Here is a 27462-nt window from a genome sequence, read left to right on the forward strand (position 1 = left end):
TAAAATTAGATATACATTTTTATTATTATATAATTCTTATTAAATACATAAAGTGATGGGATGGGATTTTGTAAAAGAACAGGTGGATAAGACCACTAGATGTCGACGGTTGTGTGAAACTGTAGCCAATGAAATGCTAGAAATAAAACATAGAATGACTGACTATTGAATATCAATTAGGTATGTACAGGTAGAAAAATTACGTACCTAGAAGAGGCAGCGGAAACAAATATTTTCCATGTTTACTCAGTTTAACACTTAAATGAAAAATGACAATAAAGGTAATTTTAATTTTCTGCGTTCTCTGTGATAAAGTCATGGGTTAAGTATCTACAGAGTTAAACATCACTGGCTATAAAACATATTCTTGCTATAAGTAAAAATAAGTTAAATGTTTAATGACTTTGACAGTCAGTGACAACTGACAACTGACATAATTGTGATTTGTGAATTGTATTTGATTCCCCGTGCTCGAGTATCGTGTTTTGAAGTTTGAAACGTGTAGTTTATAGGTTATTGTGAATTGTATTTTTAAATATGGGTAAAATAAGGAAACGTAAGCCAAATAAGAGCCAATCTCCAGAATCAATTGAAACGTTTGAAGAGGAATTACAAATTGACTCTAAGGAAAATGCAATTCAAACAATAATTGATCAATTACAGGTTAGTTTACTTTGCCTTGAAATTCGGGTGTTTTCCTTATAATTTCACTAAAAAATGGATAATTCCAGGCCGTTAATGTAGAAGAAAAATATTGTGGACTGCAGACGTTTGCTATGTTAATAGAAAGTGAAGAGAATATAGCACAAGTCATTGAAAGGGGACTAATAAAAATAATCGCTCCTCTCCTCTTAGATCCTGCTAGTTCAGTAAGAAATGCAGCAGCTGGTTCTCTTAGGAATTTATCTGTATTAAAACTTGATGTGTGTGAGATTTTAATGGAACAAGATGTTATGACACCATTGATATGTTATTTTCACCAGGTAATATTGTATTCACTGTTATAATAAAAAATTCACCAATACTCATTTGAATATATGTAGCAGGTTTATTTTTGTGTTTAAATGGATAACCTTTTACTTTATAAAATAATGCTTCAATATATCTGACTCAAATTTTTATGGACATACAGAGTCCAAATAATTTATGTAGCAAAAAAAAAACATATATTCATGTATTAGTTTACAGAAACATGGGTTCCCGATGCTGGCTCAAAAACAAAAGATGAAGACATTGATACTCTTATCCAATGTGTTAACCTTTTACTCAATTTATGTGAAAGTTCAGGTAAAAAGGAAAAATCATAGACAATATTATCAGAATATGTATAACTTTTTCATGGTACCTACTCCTCTAATATTTTACAGACTTGGCAGTGAAATATTTGAGTGAATCAAGAATATTAGACATATTTCCAAGATATTTGGACTTGCACACATTTGGAAATGACATTGTCATAGCTGTGATGCAATGCCTTTTTGTTGTTGTTGAAGATAATTCTATTGCAATTACAAAAATCAAGACATCCTCGGAGAATCAATTGAAACACTTATTAATTTTGGACAGTAATGAACCTCCTATACTTTTGATAAAAACTCTGGCAGCGGGAATTGTTATTAATACATGTAGAGGCAATATTTCATCTTTACCAGTTGATGTGATAAATCCAATAATGCAACTATTAGCTACAACATTGTCACTTGACCACAGAACAGCATGTCACCAACTCTCTAGTTCTGTCCCTTTAAAGAATAGTTCAGGGAAATTTGATGCACCTAAAGGAAAAAACGCTCAAATATTACAGGAACAAATAAAAGCTGTTTTGTACTTGCTTGATGGACAACAAAGTGCCATAGAGATTATAGCTAACATCTGCTCATGTGATGGTAAGTGCAAAGTACACAGATAATAAATATTTCAAGACAAATAAAAGACATCTCAATTTGTTATATTGTTTTGAAATTTGCTTTTCAATATTAAGGATTTATAATAACTGTTAATCACTTTGAAAGCAGTGATTAGGGCCTATCATGCAAGTAGTAACATTATCACATATTTTTTAGATGATGATGATGATATAGATGAAATGGAATCATCAGAAAGTGAAGAAACAGCAGAAGATGAGATGTGTACTAATGGTGAAGGCGTTGTCCATGCAGAAGACAAATTACCTCCAGAAGTAATGGAAGCTATGATATCCTTAGATATATTTGATAAAGTTTGGTCTCGCACACAGCTGCCCGCTGAGAATGTTATGATGATTTTGAAGGAGTATGAAGAGTCACAACTTGTTCCTAAAAAGTAAGTAGCCAATTTCTCATCTTTCTTATTTTATCATTTTTTGAATATAAAATGTATTAGTGTAATGTTAGACAATATCAGAATGGCAATATTTTGTCTAATGTGGAAAATTCCACATATAATGTATCTCCAAGTACTGCAGATATTAGTTCGGAAGTGTGATGTGTGTAATGAGTTCCCGATACTAAGGTAAAAGTGACAGTAGTTTGACTGTTTTGTTGACACCAAAAATCGGAATATTTGATTTCTTACTATTAGCTAGGGCCCATATCGAATTTGATCCAGTCCAGTCGAGCTCCCCGTATGCGTATGACAATGTCATTTGTCTATCTTTTATAAATTAATATTTTTAATGAATTGGCATTGTTCAGAAGTATAATTTGAAATAAACACATTATTTCGGAGCAGTAATATTTATAGTCTGTTCTATCGCAAATGCGAAAACTGCTCAATACACGCCTGAGCAGGATTTTCCTTTCCTCAGAAGATTTTTGAGCCGCGAGATTGAAACGTCAGTGATGGCTCAAGGCAGCAAATTAATTGTAATGATATTGTTTACAGGCTTTATAATCTACAAACACGTGCACTATTATGTATAAATAATATGCTATCAACTTTACCAATAAATAAACTTGGAGGTGTCAATGGAGTGTATAAGATCTGGGTGGATGCTGGAAAGCTAGTATTTAAGCAAAATTCCGACAATGTTAATCTTTTGGAGTCTGCAACAGCAGTCATGAGAGCTGCTTTAGATAAAATTAAATTACGGGAAAATAATGCAGCTGAGAGTTCTCTATTCAGCGATTTAGCATTGTCAGATATTGAGGTAAAAGTTAAAGTATTTTGAAGAATTTTATTATTTTGTATACTTTTTTTATTTCTTCTATAATGCGAGATAAAATTTAAAATGTTTCGAGTAGTTAATAAAAAAAAAATACGGATCTGCTTGCATATACATCACTGCTAAGATTCATAAAAATCCATTCTATGGGTTTTGCGTGAATTACAAACATCCATATATTCTTACAAACTTTCGTTTATAATATTAGTTGAATTTATTTTCACACTAGTGTAGAATTACTGTTATCTCTCCTTTTCAGATTATGCTTACAGGAATAAAAGATTGTCAAGTACCAGAGATAAGATCCAACCTGATTCGGATGATTGGCACATTAGCATTGTTGTTAATAAATAATTTAAATGATACAACCACAACGGTTATATGCACGATTACGGAGTTCATTTTGGAGCAGGCCCATAAAGAAAATGAAGTATGGGTACTTGCAGAAGCTATAGATACACTGGTTGACTTATATTCTGAAGACGAAACGGATAGTATAGCAGCAAACGTCAAACTTGTTGAAAAACTGGCCAGTTTAGCACCAATACTTAAAAATAAAGTAAGTGCTGTGATTATGATATACGTTTCGAAATTCGATTTACTAAAAATACGGAATTATATAATCACAATCGCCTAGTAGTAGGAGTAACAATTTCGGCAAATGTACGATACTGTACGAAAAAAAGGATTGATCTGTTATCAACTAGTTTTGAACGATAACAACAAAACTTTCTTTTTCAATGTCACATTATTGTTATTAACATTTAATTTCAGGCACGGCAACAAAGAAAACTTCCAAAAGAATACAAGGTGCTGGTGTCCACTGCGAGTTCAAATCTACCCAGGTTTATAAAGTACAAAAAGGCCCGGATAAATAACTTATAGACCTATAATTATAGGACAAATTATTTATATACATATATCCATATTAAATACATACTTTTATATTATTTGTGTTGTTTTTTCCAGTTACGATGACACATTTCGAGAAATGAAAAACACTTTTTAACTGAAATATATTTATTAACAGTGTATGATATAAAACCCAAGAATATAAATAGCAATCTTTTATATATCACACAATCGTTGTGCCGTTTGTTATGATTTATCATGCATTTATTGATTAATTAATTAAAATAAATATTTTAACTAGTCCTATAATGCCACTAACATAGCAATAAATGCTTTGGTATTATTTATATACTCTTTATTAAACAATAACAAACAAATATTCTAATGTGACATAATTTGGAAAGAAGGATTCCCAAATTAGATAATTTCATAATCGAAATGGCAGGAATGATTAAGGCGATAATAATATATAAGCGCTATATGTTATTTTGGATACCGTTACGAATTATGTGCCAAGACTAATAAACGTATTAAATTCTTTGATCTTATATTTTACTTTTGACTATTGTTACATATTTTACGGAAGAGTTGGTGATTAGAAATGCAAATAACGTCATTTTTATGTTCCGTTACTACGAAAGTAGAAGGCTTTTGAACTAGGCTTAGGGTCGCTTCATAAAAATTATTATGCAATTATATAATAAACAGAGCATATTAAATAAATATAATATTATAACGATATTAATATATATAAAACGTTATCACAATACTACTACTTTTGTCCCTTGTATGATATAATGATATTAACATGACTTTTATTTATAACTAATGGCGAAGTAAATTAATGTTATTTTATATAACACCGACTAATTGTATGATACATATACCTATGTACACACAAATCCAAATGTACAATATACTATTATTAGTAGTTATGTGATTTGAACTTTTTACTTAAGCTCCAACTTGATGTTTAAAAAACCAGGTTTATAAAATAGCAAATTATGAATAATACATTAAGGTAAAATTTTTAAGTTGTACAATTTAGTCATATTTTTTAATGCTAGCCAAATTACACATTGAATTCTAGTCACTGATGGATAACAATTTTAATTTCTCTTATATTAGAGACTAGATGTTTGAAAAAATAATTCCGTATTTTAGATGTTTACTTTATATAATAACTTAATATACCTAGTAAAATATATAATATATAGCAATAGCAATATTTCTACTACTTATGAATTAAATACCTATAGGTAGTAGACAGAAGTTATTTCGTAAAACATCTAAAAAAGGAAAATAATTGGTAGTAAACATTATTTCTAAAACAAAAGTATTCGCAGGATTCTTTTGTTCTAATTATATTTAAATTTGTCTGCATTACGTATAACATTACGGGTTGGACTTGAGTATAATTATATTTGGAACGATAATTTGGATCTAAGCATACTAAGTTTTTATATTTTACTAGCTTCTTTATGGTATCGTTTAAGCACCGCACTATTTATTCCAGGGAAATTACAACATTTTGATACCTGAGGGACAATTTATAAGAAATTTTAAAATAAAATTACTATCTGATTAAATTTACTTCATCTGACACCTGAGATCCAACAACTAGTAAAATAAAAATATATTATCCACATTCAATTATAATAAATTTTAATAGGTCTCAGATTAAGTTTCTGAATTGTTATTGATCGGTGAACTGGATCCACCGTAATGACTGCGTCTAGGCTTTGGTATAGGATTGGGTGATGACATGTCACTTCTATCAAATTTGCGTTTTATATCAGAAACAGAAAGCCTGCCCTCACCTAGCGACAAGTCGTCTTCGTGAAGTGCAGAATTTAATTTACTTATTTCTCTTTCCAGTTCTCTTGTAGCTTTGTCTATCTCCAGGAATTCCTTTTCCGTGCTTGACGCAGAATTATCAATGCTTTGTTTTCTTTCTTCATACAGTTTACATATAACTTTTTGTGGTTCTTCGTTACTGTTCACATCAATGTTTTTACTATCATTTAAATTTATATCATAAACAATATAATTTCCATCTACTGTATTAGTTAAGCTCTTGCACCTTTTATTTGAAAGGCTAAAGTCCTCTAAATTTCCACGTCGTAGTCTAATATCGTCGTCATTAACGCTAGAATTTCTTCGATACTTGGATATATTGACTTTAGAGAACGATACTTTGTTCAAGATATCGTCTTCGGATTCTGCATTACTTAATTTCTGTGATTCCGCTCTAGAGTAATTTACGTCACCTTCCTTTTCCTCTTCGTTAATTTTAATTTCAGGATTTATAGTCTCATCTAATCTTTCGGTTTTTATTTTTTCGTTTGAATTATTGTCAACTGCAGAAACCGTCTCATCATTCCTTGTTTTCTTCTCTTCATCCTCAACTATTCGCAATTCTATTTTAAGGTTTAATTCATCAATATCATCATCATGGTCTATTGTCTTATTTGTAATTTCGGTGTTTCGAAGTTCAGAATCCACGCTAGTGTTAACCTGTTTCAAAAGAAAAAAAAAACAAACATTTTAATCATATTAAAAAACATTATCAATCGACGTTAAATATTTATTGATTAGTAGTTTACCTACACTTCGTTATACTTATCAGTCATTTATATTAGTATACAAATAGTAAACATCCGATGCCAAACAACTTTTGGTATATAATTTACTAGCTGCGCCCCGCGGTTTCACCCGCGTAAGTCCGTATCCCGTAGGAATATCGGGATAAAAAGTTACCTATATGTTATTCCAGTTGTCCAGCTGTCTACGTACCAAATTTCATTGTAATCGGTTCAGCAGTAGGATGTTATTCAAACCTTTTATATAGAACAGAAAGCTATGAGAGTTTTAAAGTGATTATCGTAAAACAATTACCGATTCGTTTGTAACTGTACTGGAATTTGCCGATGGTGGTGCTGGAGCTCGGTTCTTTTTTCGTCGCGACGCTCGTACGGGTGGGATTGGCGGCTCATCGAAAGGATTTGTGCTGGCTACACTTAATCTTGATCCCATTATATCACTACGTGCCATGCGAGGTGTAGCACTGGAATTTTTGTATAATTGTAATATTATGATTATTATTGTCCGCTTTTTATTGCTTTATTATTGCCTTATATAGATTGATATTGAAAGAGTACCTAATACAATGAAAAATCAATATTAATTCGTTTACATATTTGCAATTACATCACAAAAGGTATGTGGGGCATTATCACGTATTCTTTGGTAATGAGCATAGATATCAAATTCTTTGAGATGGAATGATTCTTATTTTAAACACATACTCAATAGCAATTATATTTCTTGCCATGTAGTCAGATCATTGGTATTGCACAAATAGGTAGTTGAATAAATTTACCTAGGTGAATTATTAATGTCTTGTTGTGAGCTACGCAAACGCTCTTGAAATCTCGACCGAGGCAAGGGCGTGACGGACCCACCATACACGTAGCGGTCCGTTCGTTCCGGTGAGCCGACTGTGCTTCTGGACATCGACGAGTCTGATAACACCACAAATATAATATGGGTCAGTGGGCTTGGCCCGGAACATTACGTTTAAAAGGATACTTAGGGTACGCTTATTTGGACAGTTTGATTATAAGAATGTTACCCCGTCCATTAAAATTATTATTATAAAACATATAAAACGATGGGAAATATACATTATATCAGAAATGAGATATTCTAAAAATAGAATCGACGTCAAACTTAAACATTATACTATTGAATGAATTATTAAGAAATGTTATGTGTATATAATCTTACATTGCATAGCTCGCCTGAACACAATCGGACTGCTATCGCCATTTATGTGGTTATTGGTCTTCGGGTTCTGTGTGACTGATGTTTGTACTTGTTCACCTTTTTTCCCCTTTTTCATAAATGACCGCAAGGACCTGAAATTTATACGGATAATCTTATTCAAAGTGACCTTTTAAATTAATTACAAAACGTCATGATCAAATTTAACGTAAGTAGCTACCTACTGTAGAGTTAAGAATAAAATAAACCAAAATTTACCGATATTTAAGATTACATCTAATTCTATAACTATTTTAACAACTTCTAGAAAGCAGGAGGTTAATTCGATCTGTTATGCTTATTTACGTATGTTCGCGGATAACTTCGGTAAGTATGTATCGATTTGAATTATTTATTTTTCTGTTGCAAACGGATAGCAAATGAGATGAGATATCCACCGTTAAATCACTGTTGCATAAAATTGTAGGAATCGATTATTCCAATATATTCAGTTTTGTACAAAATAATACAAAAATTATAAATAAGGTGCCTCTGCAAAGTACATTTATGTTTTTCTCTTAAAAATAACGGCTTAGGTACTTCTTATATTAGGTATTTACATATAGAACATACTTTATATACTATACAGGTATTATTCACGTTCAAGATCGTGCTTTATTAAAGACGAGACATATTAGGTAACTATATGATGTGCTTCAAAAGCAATTACTCTTTTATTGGCTTGTCCATTCTTCATTGTTAAGAAAGAAAATCCCACAGGTCGGTACGCGGATGTCTGTAGGCGTAACACTTGACAAAAGTAATGGAAGTTTAGTGCACTCGATCCACTTGAGCGCGCACAATTGTGCCGTGACCAAGATGAACTGACTCTGGTAGACCCATCTTGGATGATTTACAGCATTTGAGCAGCAGAGAATAGAGGAGTACCACAATTATGTTGCCAAGTTATATTGTAGTATGGTATTGCAAATTCATTTACCATTTTTTCGTTCATATTCATTACAATGAGGTACTCAAAATTATTTGTCAATTTCGTAATTTAAATGACAAGACTAACGTAGGTTTTGATTAACAATAAAAAGTTAAAATATCTATGAATTGGATTGCAATACAATTTTGTGTTCTTACTGTGTCCGTGACGAAATTTTATTGCGTGTATGAATGCATGCAATGCTTGAAACAAAGGACGTGTTTTACTCAGAATTCTTATAAATTTCTTTTAAATATAAATAAATAGTTATCAGGTTCATTTATCATTGTCGGACTAGCTCCGAGGCCAAGTTGTATAAGTTTTCATATTTATTACTTTAAGTAAGTTAACAGGCAATCCTGTAATCATGTATATTTGGCACTCACGTGAGTGAGTCCTAAATTTATCAGATTGCTTTTATACACCCTTGGATAAGAAATCTAGACTTAGTCATTATCACGTGGAAAATCAGGAACTAGATAGAAAAATAGAACTTCACATTTATAACATTTGTAAGGAACTAATTATCACATTTGTTTTATTAATTTATCACATTTGTTTCTTACATATGTTATAAATGTGAAAATGTGTTTGTTTTACTTTATTTCATGTCGCAAAAGGAAGAGAATTCTCTTTAACTACGCGGGCGAGTAGTTGGACGCTATATATAAAAAAAAAACACTTTCACAGATTTTTGCGATCAAAAATAATTTTGACTGGATTTGGCTTTGGTCGCATCACTTGTAGGTACATCAATTAAAATTTAAAGATCGTCATTTGCAATGAGAAAACAGATGGTTCTATAATGATTGGTAGACTGCGTGAAGAATACTAGGTGAGTGTGTGCATTTCATCAAGAAAATATCGTCACGTGTAAACTTTTCATAATAACATGTGTTCTACATATTGTTTCACTTAATGGCATAGTTATCGCAAGTGTAAACATGCATTTGACATTGGATTTGATGACCTATTTGCGAGTCTGTAAACAAATTCAGATGGATTCTAGATATAACTTGCTTTGTGACTAATGCCATTAAGCTGAAACAATCGTATAAACAGTCACAATCTATCTTCCACACGTATTTGCCATTAAACCAATGGGAATTGAGTAGAACTTCTAGAAGGCCGAAGCAAAAGCAGTCTGAAGAGAAACATCCAAACAACTTATTATATAATGTGTATAATTATTACTTTTTTGTCTTAAAGTGACCAAGTATAAATCTCACAAGGTTGGTTGATAAACTGAGTTTGACCTCTCGGTTAGATTATGTGAATCGCTATACCCTTCAAACCAACTTGCAATCAAAACATTTATGATAACAGTAATTAAATGCACTTTTTTAATTACCGCTTATGTATGCGTTGTATGAAATAGGGATATAATAAGCATTGCTTTAAAGTTTTTAGATATGTATAAATAGTATTATTTTACCGGTAGATAAACATACGTTTCGTATGACTAACGTTTTTGAGAGGCAAGCGTGCAAATCCATAGACTGGTAGATAGTAGCAATTCAAAGATAACATTAAACGAGATAAGAATTGTATGTACCTTATACCGTCAGACATTACGAATTAATTATAAATATAAGTATCTATTCAATCAGATTGACTATGATTTTAGGGGACGTACTAACGAACGTAATGTACCTACAATTATAAAGTTGGTATTTCTTCGAAACCAAAGTCGATGACTATAATTTTTTAATTAGATATTAAATTATTAATGAGCATTAATGACGAAGAAATAATAAAATTAACTTGGTAGGTAATTCTAATTAGTTATGTTAGTGTATTAATTAGATAAAAGATAAAATAGGGACTATTGAGGATACTAACGCAAAAAATATACATACATAAAAATACATGCACCAAGAAAAAGAAACTAAATTTCATATCTTAACTTCACTGTAGTTTTGTCAGGATTGACGAAATGCTGTTGTTATAGGGTGAAATAATCAGATTTTAGATTTGATGCAGGCAATGTTTAACATTCCACGAGGCAAAATATTTAGACGCGAGTGTAGTTAGTTAGTTCGCACACTTGAACTAATAATAAATAATAATGTTTCATTACAAAGAAACATATCCTAGAGAATTCATCTCACGAGGTTAGGACCTTCGGATCTAGTGATAATTAATGCCTGAAGCAGCACTAACCATACAATGACCCACATTTCTGTACAGGTGAAGTATTTTCAATGATTCATACTGTAAACTTCATCATGCAGTCAGATACACAGATTAGATGCCATACAGCTATTTAATTATTTATCTACATTGTTTTATACGTAACTAATATACCTCTAGGAGTTAAATCTTTATACTGTAAATAGCCCTCAAAGAAGGTTTCTCTGTTGTATGGTTGCGTGGACGTAACATTAATTAACCTATTATATTAATCTAAATAAATGTGAGTCTTTAGACTTTATATAACGTGAATCAATGCTAAGGCTTTTATTTTGAAAACTGTATAATCTTGTTTATTTCGTATAGTTTATGTTACTATGAAAAGATGGTGGAGGTGTTGCTATCTAATAGTAAAATTATCATATATTCCCTATTTATAACATTAGTTACGATGAGTTGAATGTGTTTATAATAGGTACCTTTATTAATATTTAGGATACATTAAATTACATCTTTTGTTGTACATATGAGTACTTCTGTGTAGGTAACCAGGTACCTACCTATTTAAAAAGAGCATAAATACTTATTACGTTTTATCCTCATTGTTTGTATGAATATAATATAGTCGTACCAATATAGTTTTATAATTTCTGTGCCCGTTAAAATAAAACATGTTCTTTGTGTGCATTAGCTTTGGCTATTTAGATATATGAAATTTATGCATCAATTGACACACTTGAACAGCCATTGTTTTCAGATTCTGGCCTTGTCTTATAAGTTGGTAAAGCTGTTATACAAAATACTCCTATTATCGATTTCAAAACATGAACAAAATATTGAGCAAGTAAATGTGCGGGTAGTTTAAATTTTCACTAATCAATAAGATTGCTAAATGTCCCAATTAAGCCAGAAAAACGGGTTGAATCACCAGAAAAGGGTCAGAGTCTGCCCGAAAGGGTCTAAATGTGGCACCATTCCCAAACGTAATCGTTTAAGTCAATGGGTGTTGGCTATGAAGCATAGTGTTATTGGCATGTAATAAATGGAAATAAAATAATTTGTGTAGAATACCATCTCAATGTTAGGGCTAATTTGATTTTCATAACAAACAATAAATTGCCTGACTAATTAAATAATTTTAAATTCTAATAAAGTAGTTTGTACGTTAAACATTTGGTATATTATTTCGATTAAGTTTTAACCCTTAACATTTGTTATATTTCGTTTGACTTTTCATTGCGTATTTTAATACTTTTTTCTGTGTATATTTGGAAATAAACCAATTTTCTTTCTTTCTTTCGTTATATCTTCACGTATACAATATCTACCTAGTTAATATTTACAGCTGCGAGCCTAGTTTCATTTAGATATATTGCATTCAAATGAGCTAATGAATTTGAATTGTACCAATTAAAAATGCTATATATTTACTAGAAACGTTTATGGTATATCAAGTAACGGCGGTTGGAGTTCATAAATGACAGTTAATTGAAGTAATAAAATACCTAACTAAATCAATGTGAAGGTTGCAATTGTAAATAATACTGACAAGGGCGGCAATTATATTGGTAAAGATATTACAATCAATAATTATTATAAATTATGACTTCATAAGTTTTTGATTCTAAGTATAAGCGAATACCTTTGTGTTTTTACGGTCAAAATAAAGGTGAAAAGGTCATTACCCTGAAACGAATATAATACTTGGAACAAAACAATGTTCCGTCAGAATAATTTAAATTATTAAACATCCAGTCGTTGCTTGATTACTTCTTCAATTGAATATAAATACCATACATTTGATCTTCATCTTAAACACATAATTTCCGAATAAAAATAAAAATTTATGGCAATAAACAAATAGATATCTGCATGACGTTATATACTTTAATATATGATATTATAGCTAGAAGTATGGCCAAGAGCCAACGGCCATAGTGTCTAGAATCTAGATATCTGATTACTTTAATGTCACTAACCTCTGTTGGTTTTTCTGCAATGAGATTTTGAGAAGAGATAATCTTATTTATAAATAAAAAAGCACATTCTTTACACAACAAAACATAAATTGAAGTATAATTTATAACGTTTACAACCAATTTTATATTAACCATATTAATATGGCATAGATTCGAGAAGTTAGCTGCACCAATAAAAGCAAGCGCATTGAAGGTAAATTTAAAGAGCGACAAAACTTCCTTCCAATAAATTGAACATATATGTATAAAGTACAAATAAGATATCTCGGTACTCCTCTGTTTACAGAGTGTAATAAAATGACATCAACACTATAAATACTTGTCTGAACACACATATTATTCAAGACATGCATGAATTTTAATACCAAACCTAAACATTCCTAGATATCGTTGGCAGCGGAAATACTAATGTAAATGTATAAAATGTGCTTCTAAGTATTATATATTATATATAATAAGTATTCCTTTGAGTATTTAAGTTACTACATACCTACGTATGAAAGTACTGTATTATAATAAGACAATAATTTTATAATACACCCCTTCTTGCTGACAGCCGTCTGTTCGATAATATAATCAGAATGAATAAATATAATAACCATAAATCGTTTGGTTTATTTTGATTCTCGATCAAGACATGAGACTAAATGTAGCAGGTTACCTTTTTGAATTTTATTTGATTCCTGCAAATGTAATATACGTTCAAATAAAAACAAATAGAAACAGTACAGCAGAAATCTGTAGGCTAATTCGTGTATGTCTGTTGTGTAGCGCACCTACGTGATGGAACATAATTAAAAAGAATGCGAATAGTTTCCACTGCGCTAAAAGTTAACAAACTTTTAGGGTAAAAAATAAGAATCAGGAGAGCCTTGTTGCATTTTATAATATGTAACTTTGCACTTTACAATTTTCAGTTCTCCGGCAGGTACTTTCCCGCCAAGATACTGACCATACTGTTGTCCTATTGCTGCTGCTGTCATAATAATAAATATACCTATCAATGACTTCTTTATAAAAAGAACTAAGAATGGGTATATAAACAATAATATGCTTTTTGGGTGCATGTGATTGTTTATCGACAGTGTATATTTATTTAAATAAGTATGACACTATCGCTTCATCACTCTACAATGAATCATAGCGTAGAATAAATCTTCCCACAGTATGACATCGAACTCAATTATACTAAGTATAATAACAGAAACACTTGAATACAAATATTTAGTATTAGTATATAGGTTAGGTACTACAATTACGCCACCGTATTTTCAAAGATAATACCGTAATTTAGAGTAAAACGATTCGTTTGTACGATGCCTATGCTTCTTACAATGAGATTTAGTCTGATATTGTTAGTTTCATTGAACGAGTAAAGCAGTATTAACTTTATATATGCCATAAGAAGGAAGAATAAAATACTATGCATGTATTATAAAGAACACGTGCAAAGTACCTTTCACGTGTCATCGTTTCAAAGATTACAGTTATTTCTATGTTAATGAGAGATAATTCGACAATTGTGTTTTACACATATCTTGAACAGGACTGTACATAAAAACGCTATAAAATGTAAACATACTGAAATAAAGTTTAACTGCATCTTAAATTAGTTAATGTTCAAGGCTGAACATCAAACTTTAATAAAGCTAGGTGACGCACTGACTGCAGTTATTAATAACCGGATATGAATCCGTACGCAAACATTATAATTTATAATGCAAGAATAATATGTTTATGTCGCTACACAAAAACCAACTAATAATGAAATATATCGAAAGGCTACACTAATTCTTGTTGCGGTTACTAGTTGCACTCTACACTCATGTAGAGCTGGTAACCGCAAGTTTTCCCCAACAGAATACTCTCGTTCGTGCCACTATGAATATTGGATTACTTAAATATTGATTTAAGATATCATTTTCATTACGTCACGGACCTAAAGCAGTAAGAACACGGTTTAATTTTCTACAACTAATTTGTCGTTGTTATATATTTGTAAATTAGATGTCTTCCACACTTACCACGAATTTTTTAATTCCTTAATCCCGGTAAAGCTGATACTGTTAGATCTGCTCTTGCGGCCGATCGTCCAGAACCTAATCTTATTATGATTATCTTCTTCTCTGAACGGATTCAAATGCTCGGGGTAGTCGTAAACGGAGATCGTCTTTTTCGGTGCCGCCATAGTAGTCATATTTTCTTTAAGTCACTATAAACTTTTACATAATAGGAAACACAGAACAGGCGTCGACCACTTTGCCTTTTATCGCTTATCGCACTGGCTAGATATCACGAACTGATAGCGCGTTCTATCGTGTTATCGCTGCAAGATAATTGCGTGAGTTTGTTTTCGCGGTACAAAATAAGATCGATGTACGACGTCGTGGCACCTACGTCGCGGTTGGAGGCGCACTGGTAGCAATCGCTAGCGGGCACTCAGCACTGTCAACGATGCAACATCGAGGCTTGTGGTCGCGGTTCTCCTCCGCGGGCCGCGGCATTTATCGCACCGTTATCATATCTCAACACACCATGCAATTGCCTATCAATGCAGCATGCACAAATACTAGTTGTTAAAAAAACTATTCATTAATGTAATCGATTTAGCGTTCAACAGAAATGACTATAATATAATTAATTACTTGTTATAAATATAACTGCACAAAGCTATTAAGAACACGATTTCTTATTGCTTTGCTATTAATTTTTTATTATGTACGCGTTAACAAACCACAAAACTGAGGAGAAATTAGGTTAGACGGCAGGTATTGTGTAAACAGACACTATGTAGGTATGTTTGCAGTTAGCCACCGATGTTGTTAATTCACGATTTTGATGACGTCAGCTATTTGCGGCTAGTAGGTAAGTAGACACAAACACCTACCTACCTAAGAAACAAACGTCACCTTCCAAAAGCCAAAGGTCGAGCGAGCTAAAGGTGGAATAATTATACAAACTAAGTCCTCAAGTTACGTAAGACTTTAACTTCAGAAAATATCGATACCATGAGCTAACGTGAAAATGTAATTCAGGATTTAATCTAGCTTTTATATCCATTTAAAATATAGATACAAAATATTAATTTTGCTTCAAACTGGGTACACTACACAAGAAATAACACAATTGTTTCAAATTTATTTTTAAACTTCCATTGTACGTTCTTTAATTCGAAATATTTTATATGCGCGGCACATGACGACATATCGAGGATCGATTTTCTTACAAAGTCTGTGATTGTGTCATGGGTTGGTATGTGATGGCAGACTCTATTTTAAACAACCAATCGCGCCGTAAAAATTATCTTTATTACAAATGTTTGTATAGAGCGTCACGAGTTACGAGTAAAGATAAATTGTAATTTTGGAAATATTTTACATGCTTTTTTTTCAAGAGCATTTTGATGTTCAAAAATATCAAGAGATTCAAGAGTTCATGTGAAAGTGAACGTACAAATATATTTTTATAGTGAGGCCAGTTAACAAAACGTCTTAGTCATCCTTTGTTTTTGTTCATTCAATTAACTCTGTTAAAGTCATTGTTCTGTCATCTGCTATGCACTCATAATACAATAAACGAAACATTCTTATTGCAATGGAATAATACGTACCTAATATGAGAATATGCGTATTGGCTATTATATTATTCAAGAAACGAAATGAATATACACTATACAGGCTAGTGACCTGCGACAGTCAATGTAACAAGGCGACAATTTATTTGAGGTCTACACAAGAGGCCGAAGTGTCAGGGCAATGTGTACTGTAAGTGACTGTATGTTGAACGCAGCTCAGGAGTTGTTGCATAGCGCTATTAATTGCGTTTCATATCGCAAATTCATTGACTGGGTCAGCGGGTTAATTAATGTTATCAATACATGCCCTACGTTGCTATATGTATATAGAAATAGAATCATTATAAATTGATGTCTGAGTACCTACTTACGTAAAGCACTGATACTATGTAGCCACTTACCAAGTAACAATCAAAGAACGTTGACAAATAAATATTTTTAGACTATGTTGGTCTCTACAACCAAAATACATAAATGAATTTAAGCGAGCTATATTTTAGCTTACTTTGCTACTATTGACGAGTAACTACTTAATACAAACTTAACTTATTATAGTAGTTTTCTTCAGGTAATTGTGTGAATACAGTTAAGTTAGTGTGAAGATCTTTTTTTCCCATGTTGCAACTGATTCAAAATGTAATATGAAAGTCGACATTGTTTAGAAAGGTGCGATTAAAAGTAATAAGTGAAACTAGGGCACCAGTGCCAAAGTCTACATTCTCGGGTCTACAAATTATTCATCGATTACGGTCTGCATTACTAATTGCTATGCCCCTAATTATTCTAAAGACAGCAAAACATTTCCAATGAAATTTTATTTGCTTCTTCATTTGCCTCAGAGTTACTTGATAGTAAAATCCTTTCACATGTCTTCAATGATTGAGCCGAGATGAACTGCCTAAAAAATAAAAATGTATTTAAACAAACTTATTCTACAAATAAATATAGTTATGCTTCTATGTACCTATCCTTACTTGCATTATAAGTGCGAAAGTAAAGTTTGTTTGTTTTTCTTTCACAGCGCAGCGAAGCGATTTTATGTCATGTTTTTTTTTTGCTTGGTGATAGGAGGCTAGAGAGTGACATCTCATTTCTTAGAATTACGTCAGCGAAACCACGAGTCTGCTGCTTTTCCAGCTTTTCCATAAATGTGAAAAATGAATTCGTATGTTGCCTGTTCATTTAAACAAGGCGTATGAAATGACGAGGCGGGGCTCCTGTCTTTATGTAGATTCTAAATAAGCCAAACATAAGGTAAGCATATCATATGCCTAATGAACGAATGAATCAATGCCCAGTGCACAATGTAACCCATTCAAATCGATACGTTATAGTCGACCGAAAAATAAGGCGTTTAACTGTAAGCAATATGTTACGGATCTCAAATTTTCGATAGTTTACAATCAGGTCCTTTATATTAAATATCTTTCTTTTTTTCACGGTACCGACTTCGACTACATTATACAATTTTTAATTCCAACTAAAGCGCAAAGATTAGCTACACTAGTTAATAAGAAGACTCGAGCGTGTGCTACAAAAGGAAGCAGCGACTTACCTCGGAAATTGCAAATGGGATGGAATGGGATGCTCTACTACAGATGACATTGAGCACCAATCATAATACAGACTCGAGTTAAATGGCGAACACGGAATAAATGATGCGCATTTTGTTTGAAGTTCATATTTTTGTATTTGAATAATAGTTAACTTAAATAATGTTAATACTAGTTAACTTCAGTTGTTTATTTTTAAGAAGGGACTCAATAAAATAAAACTGGCAATTATGATCACATTTGATAGATAGGGGTGTTTTCACGTGGTATGCACACACAACCTAGAATATGTATTAAAATTTAATGACATTAACTTTATTGATATCATAATATGTGATATATAAAAATATATAGTATGTGGTAGTTCAGCACGTTTCGGCACGAATTGGGTCAGCTCGCACCGGGGTAGTACCACACCCCCACAGAAGACCGGCGTGAAATAGCGTTCTGCTGTGTTTCGTTCGGTGAGTGGCGGAGCTGGAGGCCCATATACTTTTCCTTACCCTTCCCAGTCCTTTTCTTTATTCCATTTGTAGAGGCGTAACGTCTGCAATGAACCTTATGCCTCTCCAAATGTTCATGGGTGGTGGTAGCGCTTACCATCAGGCGTCGCACCAGCTGCATTGCCGACAGTGACATAAAAAAATATATTTTTATTGTTATTAATTTGTTTTCATAAATATATTCCATCCTTATTGTCCTAATATTTGATCCACTTTCTTCTGAAATACGAGTACTTAGGTAGGATTGAGATAAGTTATAGCGGTAATGATGATTAAAAAAATATTTAATTTCTCGATTTATCTTCTCCATTGATATTAAAGACGGTTCCAAACCTTTCTTATATAACTGACCTACTTTTGAATCAATTTTGCCAGTTTTGAAAGCTACCATGGAAACTACGTAAACAAATAATTCTTGAAAGATCTTTAAAGTGATGCTTGTTTTCTATTTATTCTTTATTATCTTTTAATTTATTGATATGGCCGTTACAACACCGCCAAACATTTCCGCAAGGATTTTTTATGGACTTCGCACTGACATTCAGTAAGATAACACATTTATAAATGAATAATTTGAATGTATTTTCACAAATGAAAATCAATATGTTCATCTTCTAGGTACAATGCACATTACTTAACAGACTCGGAAATAATATACCCTGCAGGTGGGGTAATTGTTATACATAATCACTTACAGAAGAAACAGAAATTCATTAGGCTCCAAGATAAGCATAAGCCGATCAAATCCCTCGTATTAGCACCTAACAGGTAAATAGAATGTTTTTTCTGTAATTCACGGATAATATCGTATAGAAAATGTATTAAGGTATTTAAGGTTCGAATACATAACGTAACAACAATTTGCATTTTATCTTGATTAATTTCTAGGCGTTGGCTAGCCCTCAATGAAATAGCTGAGGAAGGACAAAAACCCTATATAACAATTTACGATTTAACGACGTATAAACGTCGCAAGATTCTGACCGTACCATTTGAAAATTCAACTGCAAGGGAATTTGCTTGTGTCCAATTTACATTTGATTCTAAATACCTTGTCGCTATAACGGGAGAGCCCGATTGGTATTTATATTATTATAACTGGGATAAAGGTAAAGTAGAAAGCCATGCTAAAGCCCAAAATCCTAGTGGCCAAGGCATTGTTGAAAGTGTAAGTACCATAACACATTTGGAGCGTACATTACTTTTTATTAGTGTTTTCATTTTATATTTTTATCAATTTGAACAGGTACAATGTAATCCCGCTGATGCCACGCTTGTAGTTATAACTGGACCTTACACATTTCGTATTATGAATGTTTCTGAAACGGTATGGCGACAGTGGGGTTGGTGTAAAGCGGAAAATGTGAGTCCGACTAGATACCTACTAACAACCAATAGCATTGTTCTGTTGGATATAAATAATCTTTCGTCAAATAACATTGTTGCTTGAATATGTATTTTATTGTATGTATTCAACAGCAGAGATTTACAAGTCCGGGAGGTTTGAGATTTAACACTGTATTACTAATTTGATTTGAACCTTTGTTATAAAAGTTAACATAAATGGATAGATTAATTCACACCTGTGGCTTGCATTGTATTATCTTGGAAATAGCAGCATTATATTGTATAATGCTCATCTATTTGAGTGCACTAAGACAATGCTTGTAATTTACAGATAAACATTACAAGTAGTATGTGGTTGACGCCGGATCGCATTATGTTCGGAACGGATAACGGAGTCATTATGATGGTGGAAAACGGTGAATTGAGGCAAAACTGTATCTTCCAGGCATTTGATGTTATGGAAATGTCTCTAAAGAAGGTTGAAGCCGAGTAAGGAATATATTATAGACCTTATTTTTTAACTTCATTTCTTACATGTGTGTTAATTTGCGTACATGTAGTTTTTTACGTAGCTAGTTAGCTATATACCCAACGAATAATTGTGTTTACTAGATTGGGTAATATGTCTATGAAGTTTTCAATCCCTCCAGAAGCTTTAATGTTCAAATTTGAACGTAGGTTTTAAGGCGTTGAATTATTGAATTATATTTTACTAGCTGTGCCCGGCGGCTTCACCTATGTCGCACATGGTATATGCACGTACGTATACGTATAGCCTATAGCCTTTCTCGATACATGGACTATTCGACACAAAAATAATTGTCAATCCAAACCATTACTTAGATTAGTGTTTACAAACAAACAAACTGTTCAGCTTTCTATATAAATATATTTCAGCAACAGAGTACGTTATAAAACTCATAAATCTGTTTCTACCATATCTATATAATCTTATTTCTACCATACCAATTAAGTAGGTTTAGTTAGAACTAGTTTTAGTTATTTCCTCTTCAAATTGGAAGTTGAACTATACTACTGGTAAATGAATAGATAAATTCACAGAGCAGATGAAGGTGATAAGACCAGTGTTTCTACTAAACAAGAGACTAGCAGCGACCAAGACACCGCTCGATCCGACAGCCACCCTGTAACGTGTTTCGTTAATTTTCCTAAAGGTATATTCAAGTTGTTTGGGTAACTGAACTATAAGTGCAGTTATAGATAAATTTTTCAATTTATGGAAAGAGAGAAAAACGATCCCATTTACGGGATCATAGTATCGGTTCTGTTACTAACCTAACCTAACCAATACAAGCGTAAAAATTGAATATTCGAATATTTTTTATTGCCTGTACACCTACATGTAAAGATTAACTAAATAAGTTTAACAAATAAGTTTGCAAACAAAGTAATATGAAAGGAAAATAATTCGAGTGTAATGTAATACATTAAAATATTACAGGGTTTGCGTATGCGTGTGGACCAGGTTATGTGCATATGTTCGAAAAGGAAACGCCTCATCATTGGAGGAAAAGAAATCTTTTCCGTATATCCAGGAATTCCTATAAGTACGTGATTATAAAAATTATAATTATATGTATTATATATAGCACTAGCTGTTCGTCATGGCTTCGCTCGTGGTACATTTACTTATTGTAGCTTATGTCACTCAGTGAAGTTGCAGCTTTCTAAAAGTGAAAGAATTTTAAAAATCGATGAGAGTGATTTTTGAGTACAAACCGTTACAAACATACAAAAATACAAAAGTTTTCATGGGTGGCCGAATGGTAAGGCGTCACCCAAGTTCTATTGTTTTTTTTCGAGTTCTTATATGTTTCCCATAAATAGCTATTAAAAGGTACTTCATCTGTGTATGTTCGATTAGTTACAAAATTACCATGAATCCGATATTTATTACTATGATGTAAGAGTCACTATTGAGGTATTTTCTGTGTTAAAATTTCTCTTTAAAGATGTCGTTTCGATGTTTTTAGATAAATCTCATAGTATTGGATTTACCATCCAAGCCCATTTGAAAAACTTACCTGTATTTTCGCCCCTGAAAATATTTCGCCTTTTTTTCGTACATACGCACAACACTTTTCATTTCTTAGTATATTTATCATTCCGATTTTTTCAACTAATATGACGTCTATAATTCTGCAGACATACCCGAGAGCATCCTTTATGGTCTCCACTCGACGCTATTCAGCACATAGCAATAGATCCTAATCAAGAGACATTATTAATAACAACCCTCAGAATACAACTATATTTTGTTAAATTATTTGGACAACACATGCTGCAGGTAATGAGTAATAAACATTTTCTCAACCGCACTCAAATGTTCATATATCTACGTTAATGATATTTGTCGTTTTAAGAATCCAGAAATTGCGTTTACCGAGCTCGGTCCAGCTATGCATTACGGAAGTATCAATTCCCTCTCAATGTGCGCGTGGAAGCCAATATTCATGACGTCTGGTGAACAGGATAAAAGTATAAGAATATGGAACTATATGACAGATGACGTAGAGCTTATTAAACTCTATCAGGAGGAAATCCATTGTGTCTCATTGCATCCTTCTGGTAATTTATTGATTGTTGCTTTTCTACGATTTTTCAGTGTACAAATGTTAAAGGTGTTTTTTTTTACTTTATTTCAGGACTATTTGCTATAGTGGGATTCTCCGATAAACTTAGATTTATGGTAGTATTGATTGACGACTTTGAAGTAATGCGAGAATTTCCAATACGCAATTGCAAACGTGCAAAGTTCAGCACAAATGGGCATATGTTTGCAGCTGTGAATGGACAGATCATTCAAGTATTCTCTTCGATTTCTTTTCAAAATGTATACAATTTGAAAGGACACAATGGCAAAGTGAATATACTTATTATGACGTTATCATTTCTTTAAATAATTGTCGCTATATCAATACAGGTACATATATCATATATTTTCTAGATCACTTGCCTTGCGTGGTCTGCAAACGATTTAACCTTAGTGTCCTGTGGTTCTGAAGGAGCAGTTTATGAATGGAACATGTCCTCAGGACAACGAGTTGGAGAGGTTATTTTAAAAACTAATCAATTTAGTGCCTGCGCAGTTAACAGGTAACCGAGATGTTTGCGATTCTCCGTATATACTATTTTATAAGATATTTATTTAACATTTTTATTTTCTCAGCAACGGAAAAACTACGTATGGTGTAGGAAGTGATGGTGAAATTAAAGAAATCGGCGCCAACACAATAAGAAGGAATCTCAGTCTCATCGGATGTGGACTTGACACAATAATACTGTCTCGCTCTGACTTAATGCTATTTATCACTGGAGGATCCGGTGGCGTGACTGCAGTACAATTGCCACTTTTGGATAAAGCTATATTCAATGAATTTCATATGCATAATAAGAAAATAACAAGCATTGCTTTAGCGTATGATGATCAGACATTAGTGTCAGTAGCAGAAGATTCGTCTATCTGTTTATGGAGATTGACAAATGCGGACGGTAGAGCTATTGCTCTGGATAAAGACTTTGCTTACTCTAAGGAAATTCTTATCAGTAAAAAGGATTTACAAGAGAAGATGAATAGTATTAACGTTAGTATTATTTGCATTTTTGTGTTGTTTTAGTGTAAAACATTAAAATGCATAAATTTATTTTTTAGTTGTTGAGCACACGTATGAGTGAATTAGAAACAGAACATACGTATCAACTTCGTCAAGCCGAGGCAACGCAGGCTGAAAAACTTAAAGAAGTACACGAAGGTTACTGCGCTGCGATTGAAGAACTTAAAGAAAAAAACGAGGTACGAATGTATAGGCAGGTATGCCTAAAGAAATAACAGAGAATTCGAATTTTTTGAACCCGAGTTTTTTTTTTTTAGCAAATGGAGAATGAACATACTCACGAAATTGGTATGATACAACAAGATATTGCTAAGCTTCGATCTGGACATGAAAGGACATTGCAAGCTTTAGAAGCTGACTTTAATATAAGACTTATCAGTGAATATGATAGATATCAGGTAAGCAATAACTAGGAGAGTAACTTATAATCGCATTATTATTAAAAATACTTTTGATCTAATATTCATATTATTACAGAGTTTAGAAGATAAGACGGCAAGAATGAGAAAAGAATATGAACAAAGACTTGAAGACTTAGCTGAGAGTAAACGGCAAGCTTTACGTGAATTAAATCATTCTTTTCAAGTAAAATTAGAGGAAAAGGATTTGATCCTTCAAGAGGTATTCATTAATAAAATAAAATCAAACCATCACTGACAATTTAACTGATTTGATCAACTTTATTTAATCATAATATGTTTAGTTGCAAGAACAAGCTGATATGGAAAAAAAGGAACATGAAACAATAAAATCCTCCATCGAAGAAGATGCTGATCGTGAAATAATAGAAATTAGAACTGCTTACGAAGTGCAACTTAAAGAAGAGAAAGATGCAAATGTGAGGCTCAAAGGTGAGACGGGGCTTATGAAGAAAAAGTTGATTTCCGCAAACAAAGAAATTGATGAGTTTAAACATCAAGTGTTGCAACTAAAAGGTAAAATAGAAATACCTTAAATGTCTCATGAATAATTAAAAGACATTTTATTAAATTTCATTATTTGTTTTAAAGCCGAACACAAACAATTTCAAAAAGTCATATCAACACTGGAAAGAGATGTTGCCGATCTAAAGAAAGAAATATCTGAAAGGGATAACACAATTCAAGATAAGGAAAAAAGGATATACGAACTAAAACGTAAAAAGCAAGAACTGGAAAAGTACAAATTCGTATTAAACTTTAAAATTACAGAGCTTAAAAATCAGGTAAAATATTTTTACATTCTTACACTTTATTGAGAAACGTTTATTTATATTATTTTCAATACGTAGATAGAGCCCAAAGAACGTACTATTCGAGAATTAAAGATACAAATTGAGGATATGGAAAATGAAGAACTAAAATTACTCAATGTCAAACATGATCTTGGTATGAAGTTGTAAGAAAACAGTTATAAGCTAGTCTATCATCAGGTCACCATATAAAAAAATTACAGCTGTTTAATAATTTATTAACAATAATTGTAAATCGTTTCTTTAGATAGCACCGTTAGAACGTGAAATCAAAGAGAAAAAAATACGTATATTAGAGTTGGAAGTGTCATTAGAAACTCTACTAAAGCAAAAGGCCTTCCGTGGTAAACTCAAGCTCAACTATTTCAGTTGTAATTTTTTTGTTGTAAATTATTGCACATAAACCATCGTTTGTTTAAGTAGTATAGGTTTGAATATCATGTAGACATTTTTATTTGGCAATTTACTTTTATTATCGCTATTTTGATAGGACTTCTCCACTATCAAAGTAGTATTTTTGTTATCTGCTTTACTTTATTTTGAAAAGTATTTTTTATTTAAAGAGATATGAATGAAAAACCATACAGTAGGTACTTATGCACCTAAAACTTTAGTAGAACCAAGCAGACTTAGCTTTCCTATTCACGTTTTAGAAAACTGGATGTAAAATATAAGCATGTTCCGATTATTGCCCTTTTCATACCATGTAATTTAATTCCAGAGCTTAAAATTAGTCAGCTGAACGAAAAATTATCGTCGGCCAAGAAAGATTTTGTGACGGAAGCGGAGAGAAACTTAACATTGAAAAATACATTAAAGAAAATAAAAATCGACCTTCATAACATGACGGCGAATTTCCAAGATCCTATGAAATTAAAATTAAATGTTAAGGTAATTAAACTTTCAGCTTATTGTGTAATTTAAAAGGAAAACCAAATGGACAAAGCAAAAGGTTGTGAAGAGTAGATATTTGGCACCCTTTCACTCTTTAATCATCGGGTAAAAACTGAGTGCAAGTAAATGCTGAAACTATTAAGACAAAATTAAGTCCATTGATGCCTACAAGGCTGATCCTGTACTGTAGGAAGAGGCGGTACGGCGGTAGCGGCGGTAGGGTGAATAAAAGGGTTTCGTAGTGATATGAATTATCTAGAATGTTTCTTGGTTTAAATAATATAATCATCATGCAACATATATTTGGTATAAGGCGGTGTGTAAAATGTCGGAAAATATTATTATACCGCCTTTCTCTTGACTAACAATTATAGACACCCTTTGGTTATATTGAAAAATATATTAAAGGATTATCACATATAATTAATAATTAATGTAACGCGAATTACCTACATAATAATTTGTAGAATTTTTTCTTTACTAATAATCATTCATTTATTTCGCGTTGTTGTTAAATAAAATTATTTTGTTGAAGGAACTGTTCCATAAGTATGTGGAAGATATTGATTTTGTTAGAAGTCGCATAGCAGAGGATGAGGCGATACGCGAATTCAACCGGCAACGAGATCACCTCGAGAAGCAAGTGGCTGCCCTTAAAATGCAATTATCGAAATCCCTTGACGGGTCTAAGAGTGACATTGGGAAAATTATGGACGTTAGTTATTCGTATAACGCATATTTTAATTTAGTTATAATGTTAACTAGCTGACCCGGCATTGACCGCTACGAGTATTTCCTCGATACATATTCTTTTGAATTAAGGAAACGTTTTAAAAAATATTTTGGCACCACAAAAAATATCGTATAATATAAATGCCGAAACTGAACCGTATATGTTTTACCAATAAATCATCGTTCCAATATTGCAGGAGAATTGTACCCTGCTGACGGAAATAAACAACTTACGTACGGAATTAAAATCTACACGCACAAGATGTTTTCAAATGGAGTCCATACTTGGTCTCTCGGCAAGATACATACCGCCCGCTACAGCACGGGCTAAACTAAAGCATGTCACGGAGGATAGAGAGAAACTTGATGAAAAGTTTAAGCAAAAAATCGAGGTAAAATTGCATGTATCCACGCATTTTTTTTGTCGATAAACTTTGTCAATTTGAACGTGGAAATTCGTATAGCTTAAAGATGATAAGTCATAAGTCATAATCATTTTAAAATTTCAAAAAAAAAAAAAATCAAGTTTTGTTAAATATTAAGGAAAACAAAAGCGTATTAACATTGAAGTATACAAGGAAGCAGAGCTAGGAAATTAAAAACGTACAACATACAACAATATTGAACCAACATTGAACAGTAGTATTGGATAATAGCAGAGACGTGGTGTTCTAGTGTTTTTCATTCGCACATATTGATAACGCGCTTGAAATGACCACATCAATGTTACTACGCTGATCGTGTAATTATATTGATAGCTAATGATAATGCACCACACTGATAAATATTATTCACAAATTTCCTCTTTATATAACTGAGATTTTATCATTATGTAATAAATGTTTTCTTAAAGTTCACGTGATATATGGTTCCCGGAAAATATGCAATTATGATAATTAATTTCGTATATATAACGTGTCTTATATTTTAGGAACGAGAGGAAATCATTGTGGCTCTAAAGGATGAAAATGAAAGATTGCTCGGGAAAATGCGGTGCTTAGATGAACCGGAAAAAGATGAGGGCCCCGGTCCGAACGTTAATTAAACTATAGTTTTCTAGTTTTTATCCTTGTATATTATATTAAACTTGAATATGACCTTATTTATTATTTTCATATAACCCATCATATA

At 32.3% G+C, this 27462-nt stretch overlaps 3 protein-coding genes across 4 annotated transcripts; 2 read left to right on the forward strand and 1 right to left on the reverse strand.

Annotated features, from left to right (window-relative positions):
• The first annotated feature begins 455 nt into the window (after nt 1-455).
• Nucleotides 456-4085, forward strand: LOC119829461 (HEAT repeat-containing protein 3). Of its 2 annotated transcripts, none has more exons than XM_038351976.1 (8): nt 456-663; nt 732-983; nt 1182-1287; nt 1368-1886; nt 2064-2301; nt 2863-3127; nt 3402-3701; nt 3917-4085. In XM_038351976.1, exons 1-8 carry the CDS (start codon nt 538-540, stop codon nt 4025-4027), a joined length of 1917 nt encoding a protein of 638 aa, XP_038207904.1. In that variant the 5' UTR covers nt 456-537; the 3' UTR covers nt 4028-4085. The 2 variants fall into 2 exon arrangements, with proteins under 2 accessions (XP_038207904.1, XP_038207905.1); XM_038351977.1 differs by having other exon boundaries at nt 2067-2301.
• A 59-nt stretch (nt 4086-4144) lies between these two features.
• Nucleotides 4145-15384, reverse strand: LOC119829462. The gene is made up of 5 exons (XM_038351978.1): nt 14887-15384; nt 7784-7914; nt 7377-7518; nt 6893-7061; nt 4145-6511 (listed from the first exon to the last, which is right to left on the reverse strand). Exons 1-5 carry the CDS (start codon nt 15057-15059, stop codon nt 5675-5677), a joined length of 1452 nt encoding a protein of 483 aa, XP_038207906.1. The 5' UTR covers nt 15060-15384; the 3' UTR covers nt 4145-5674.
• Nucleotides 15385-18971: 3587 nt separating this feature from the next.
• Nucleotides 18972-27410, forward strand: LOC119829436 (cilia- and flagella-associated protein 57). Its single transcript, XM_038351930.1, has 22 exons — nt 18972-19036; nt 19111-19260; nt 19381-19660; nt 19739-19855; nt 20171-20328; nt 20902-21014; nt 21302-21407; nt 22006-22147; nt 22224-22428; nt 22506-22723; nt 22808-22956; nt 23030-23444; nt 23513-23653; nt 23732-23872; nt 23952-24095; nt 24178-24409; nt 24485-24678; nt 24745-24841; nt 25427-25596; nt 26135-26314; nt 26529-26723; nt 27263-27410. The coding sequence occupies exons 1-22, from the start codon at nt 18972-18974 to the stop codon at nt 27374-27376; spliced, it is 3726 nt and encodes a 1241-aa protein (XP_038207858.1). The 3' UTR covers nt 27377-27410.
• The last annotated feature ends 52 nt before the right edge of the window (nt 27411-27462 follow it).

Source organism: Zerene cesonia, chromosome 10 (assembly GCF_012273895.1).
Source record: "Zerene cesonia ecotype Mississippi chromosome 10, Zerene_cesonia_1.1, whole genome shotgun sequence".
Classification (NCBI taxonomy): domain Eukaryota; kingdom Metazoa; phylum Arthropoda; class Insecta; order Lepidoptera; family Pieridae; genus Zerene; species Zerene cesonia.

Coding starts and splice junctions, on each gene's coding strand:
- LOC119829461 (XM_038351976.1), top strand. CDS start 538: ATGGGTAAAATAAGGAAACGTAAGCCAAATAAGAGCCAATCTCCAGAA. Junction 1,887..2,063: donor TAACATCTGCTCATGTGATG/GTAAGTGCAAAG, acceptor CATATTTTTTAG/ATGATGATGATGATATAGAT. Junction 3,128..3,401: donor TAGCATTGTCAGATATTGAG/GTAAAAGTTAAA, acceptor TCTCCTTTTCAG/ATTATGCTTACAGGAATAAA.
- LOC119829462 (XM_038351978.1), bottom strand. CDS start 15,059: ATGACTACTATGGCGGCACCGAAAAAGACGATCTCCGTTTACGACTAC. Junction 7,519..7,783: donor GTTCAGGCGAGCTATGCAAT/GTAAGATTATAT, acceptor TGGTGTTATCAG/ACTCGTCGATGTCCAGAAGC. Junction 6,512..6,892: donor GTACAGTTACAAACGAATCG/GTAATTGTTTTA, acceptor CTTTTGAAACAG/GTTAACACTAGCGTGGATTC.
- LOC119829436 (XM_038351930.1), top strand. CDS start 18,972: ATGGCCGTTACAACACCGCCAAACATTTCCGCAAGGATTTTTTATGGA. Junction 21,015..21,301: donor TTTCGTTAATTTTCCTAAAG/GTATATTCAAGT, acceptor AAAATATTACAG/GGTTTGCGTATGCGTGTGGA. Junction 24,842..25,426: donor CAATGTCAAACATGATCTTG/GTATGAAGTTGT, acceptor ATTTAATTCCAG/AGCTTAAAATTAGTCAGCTG.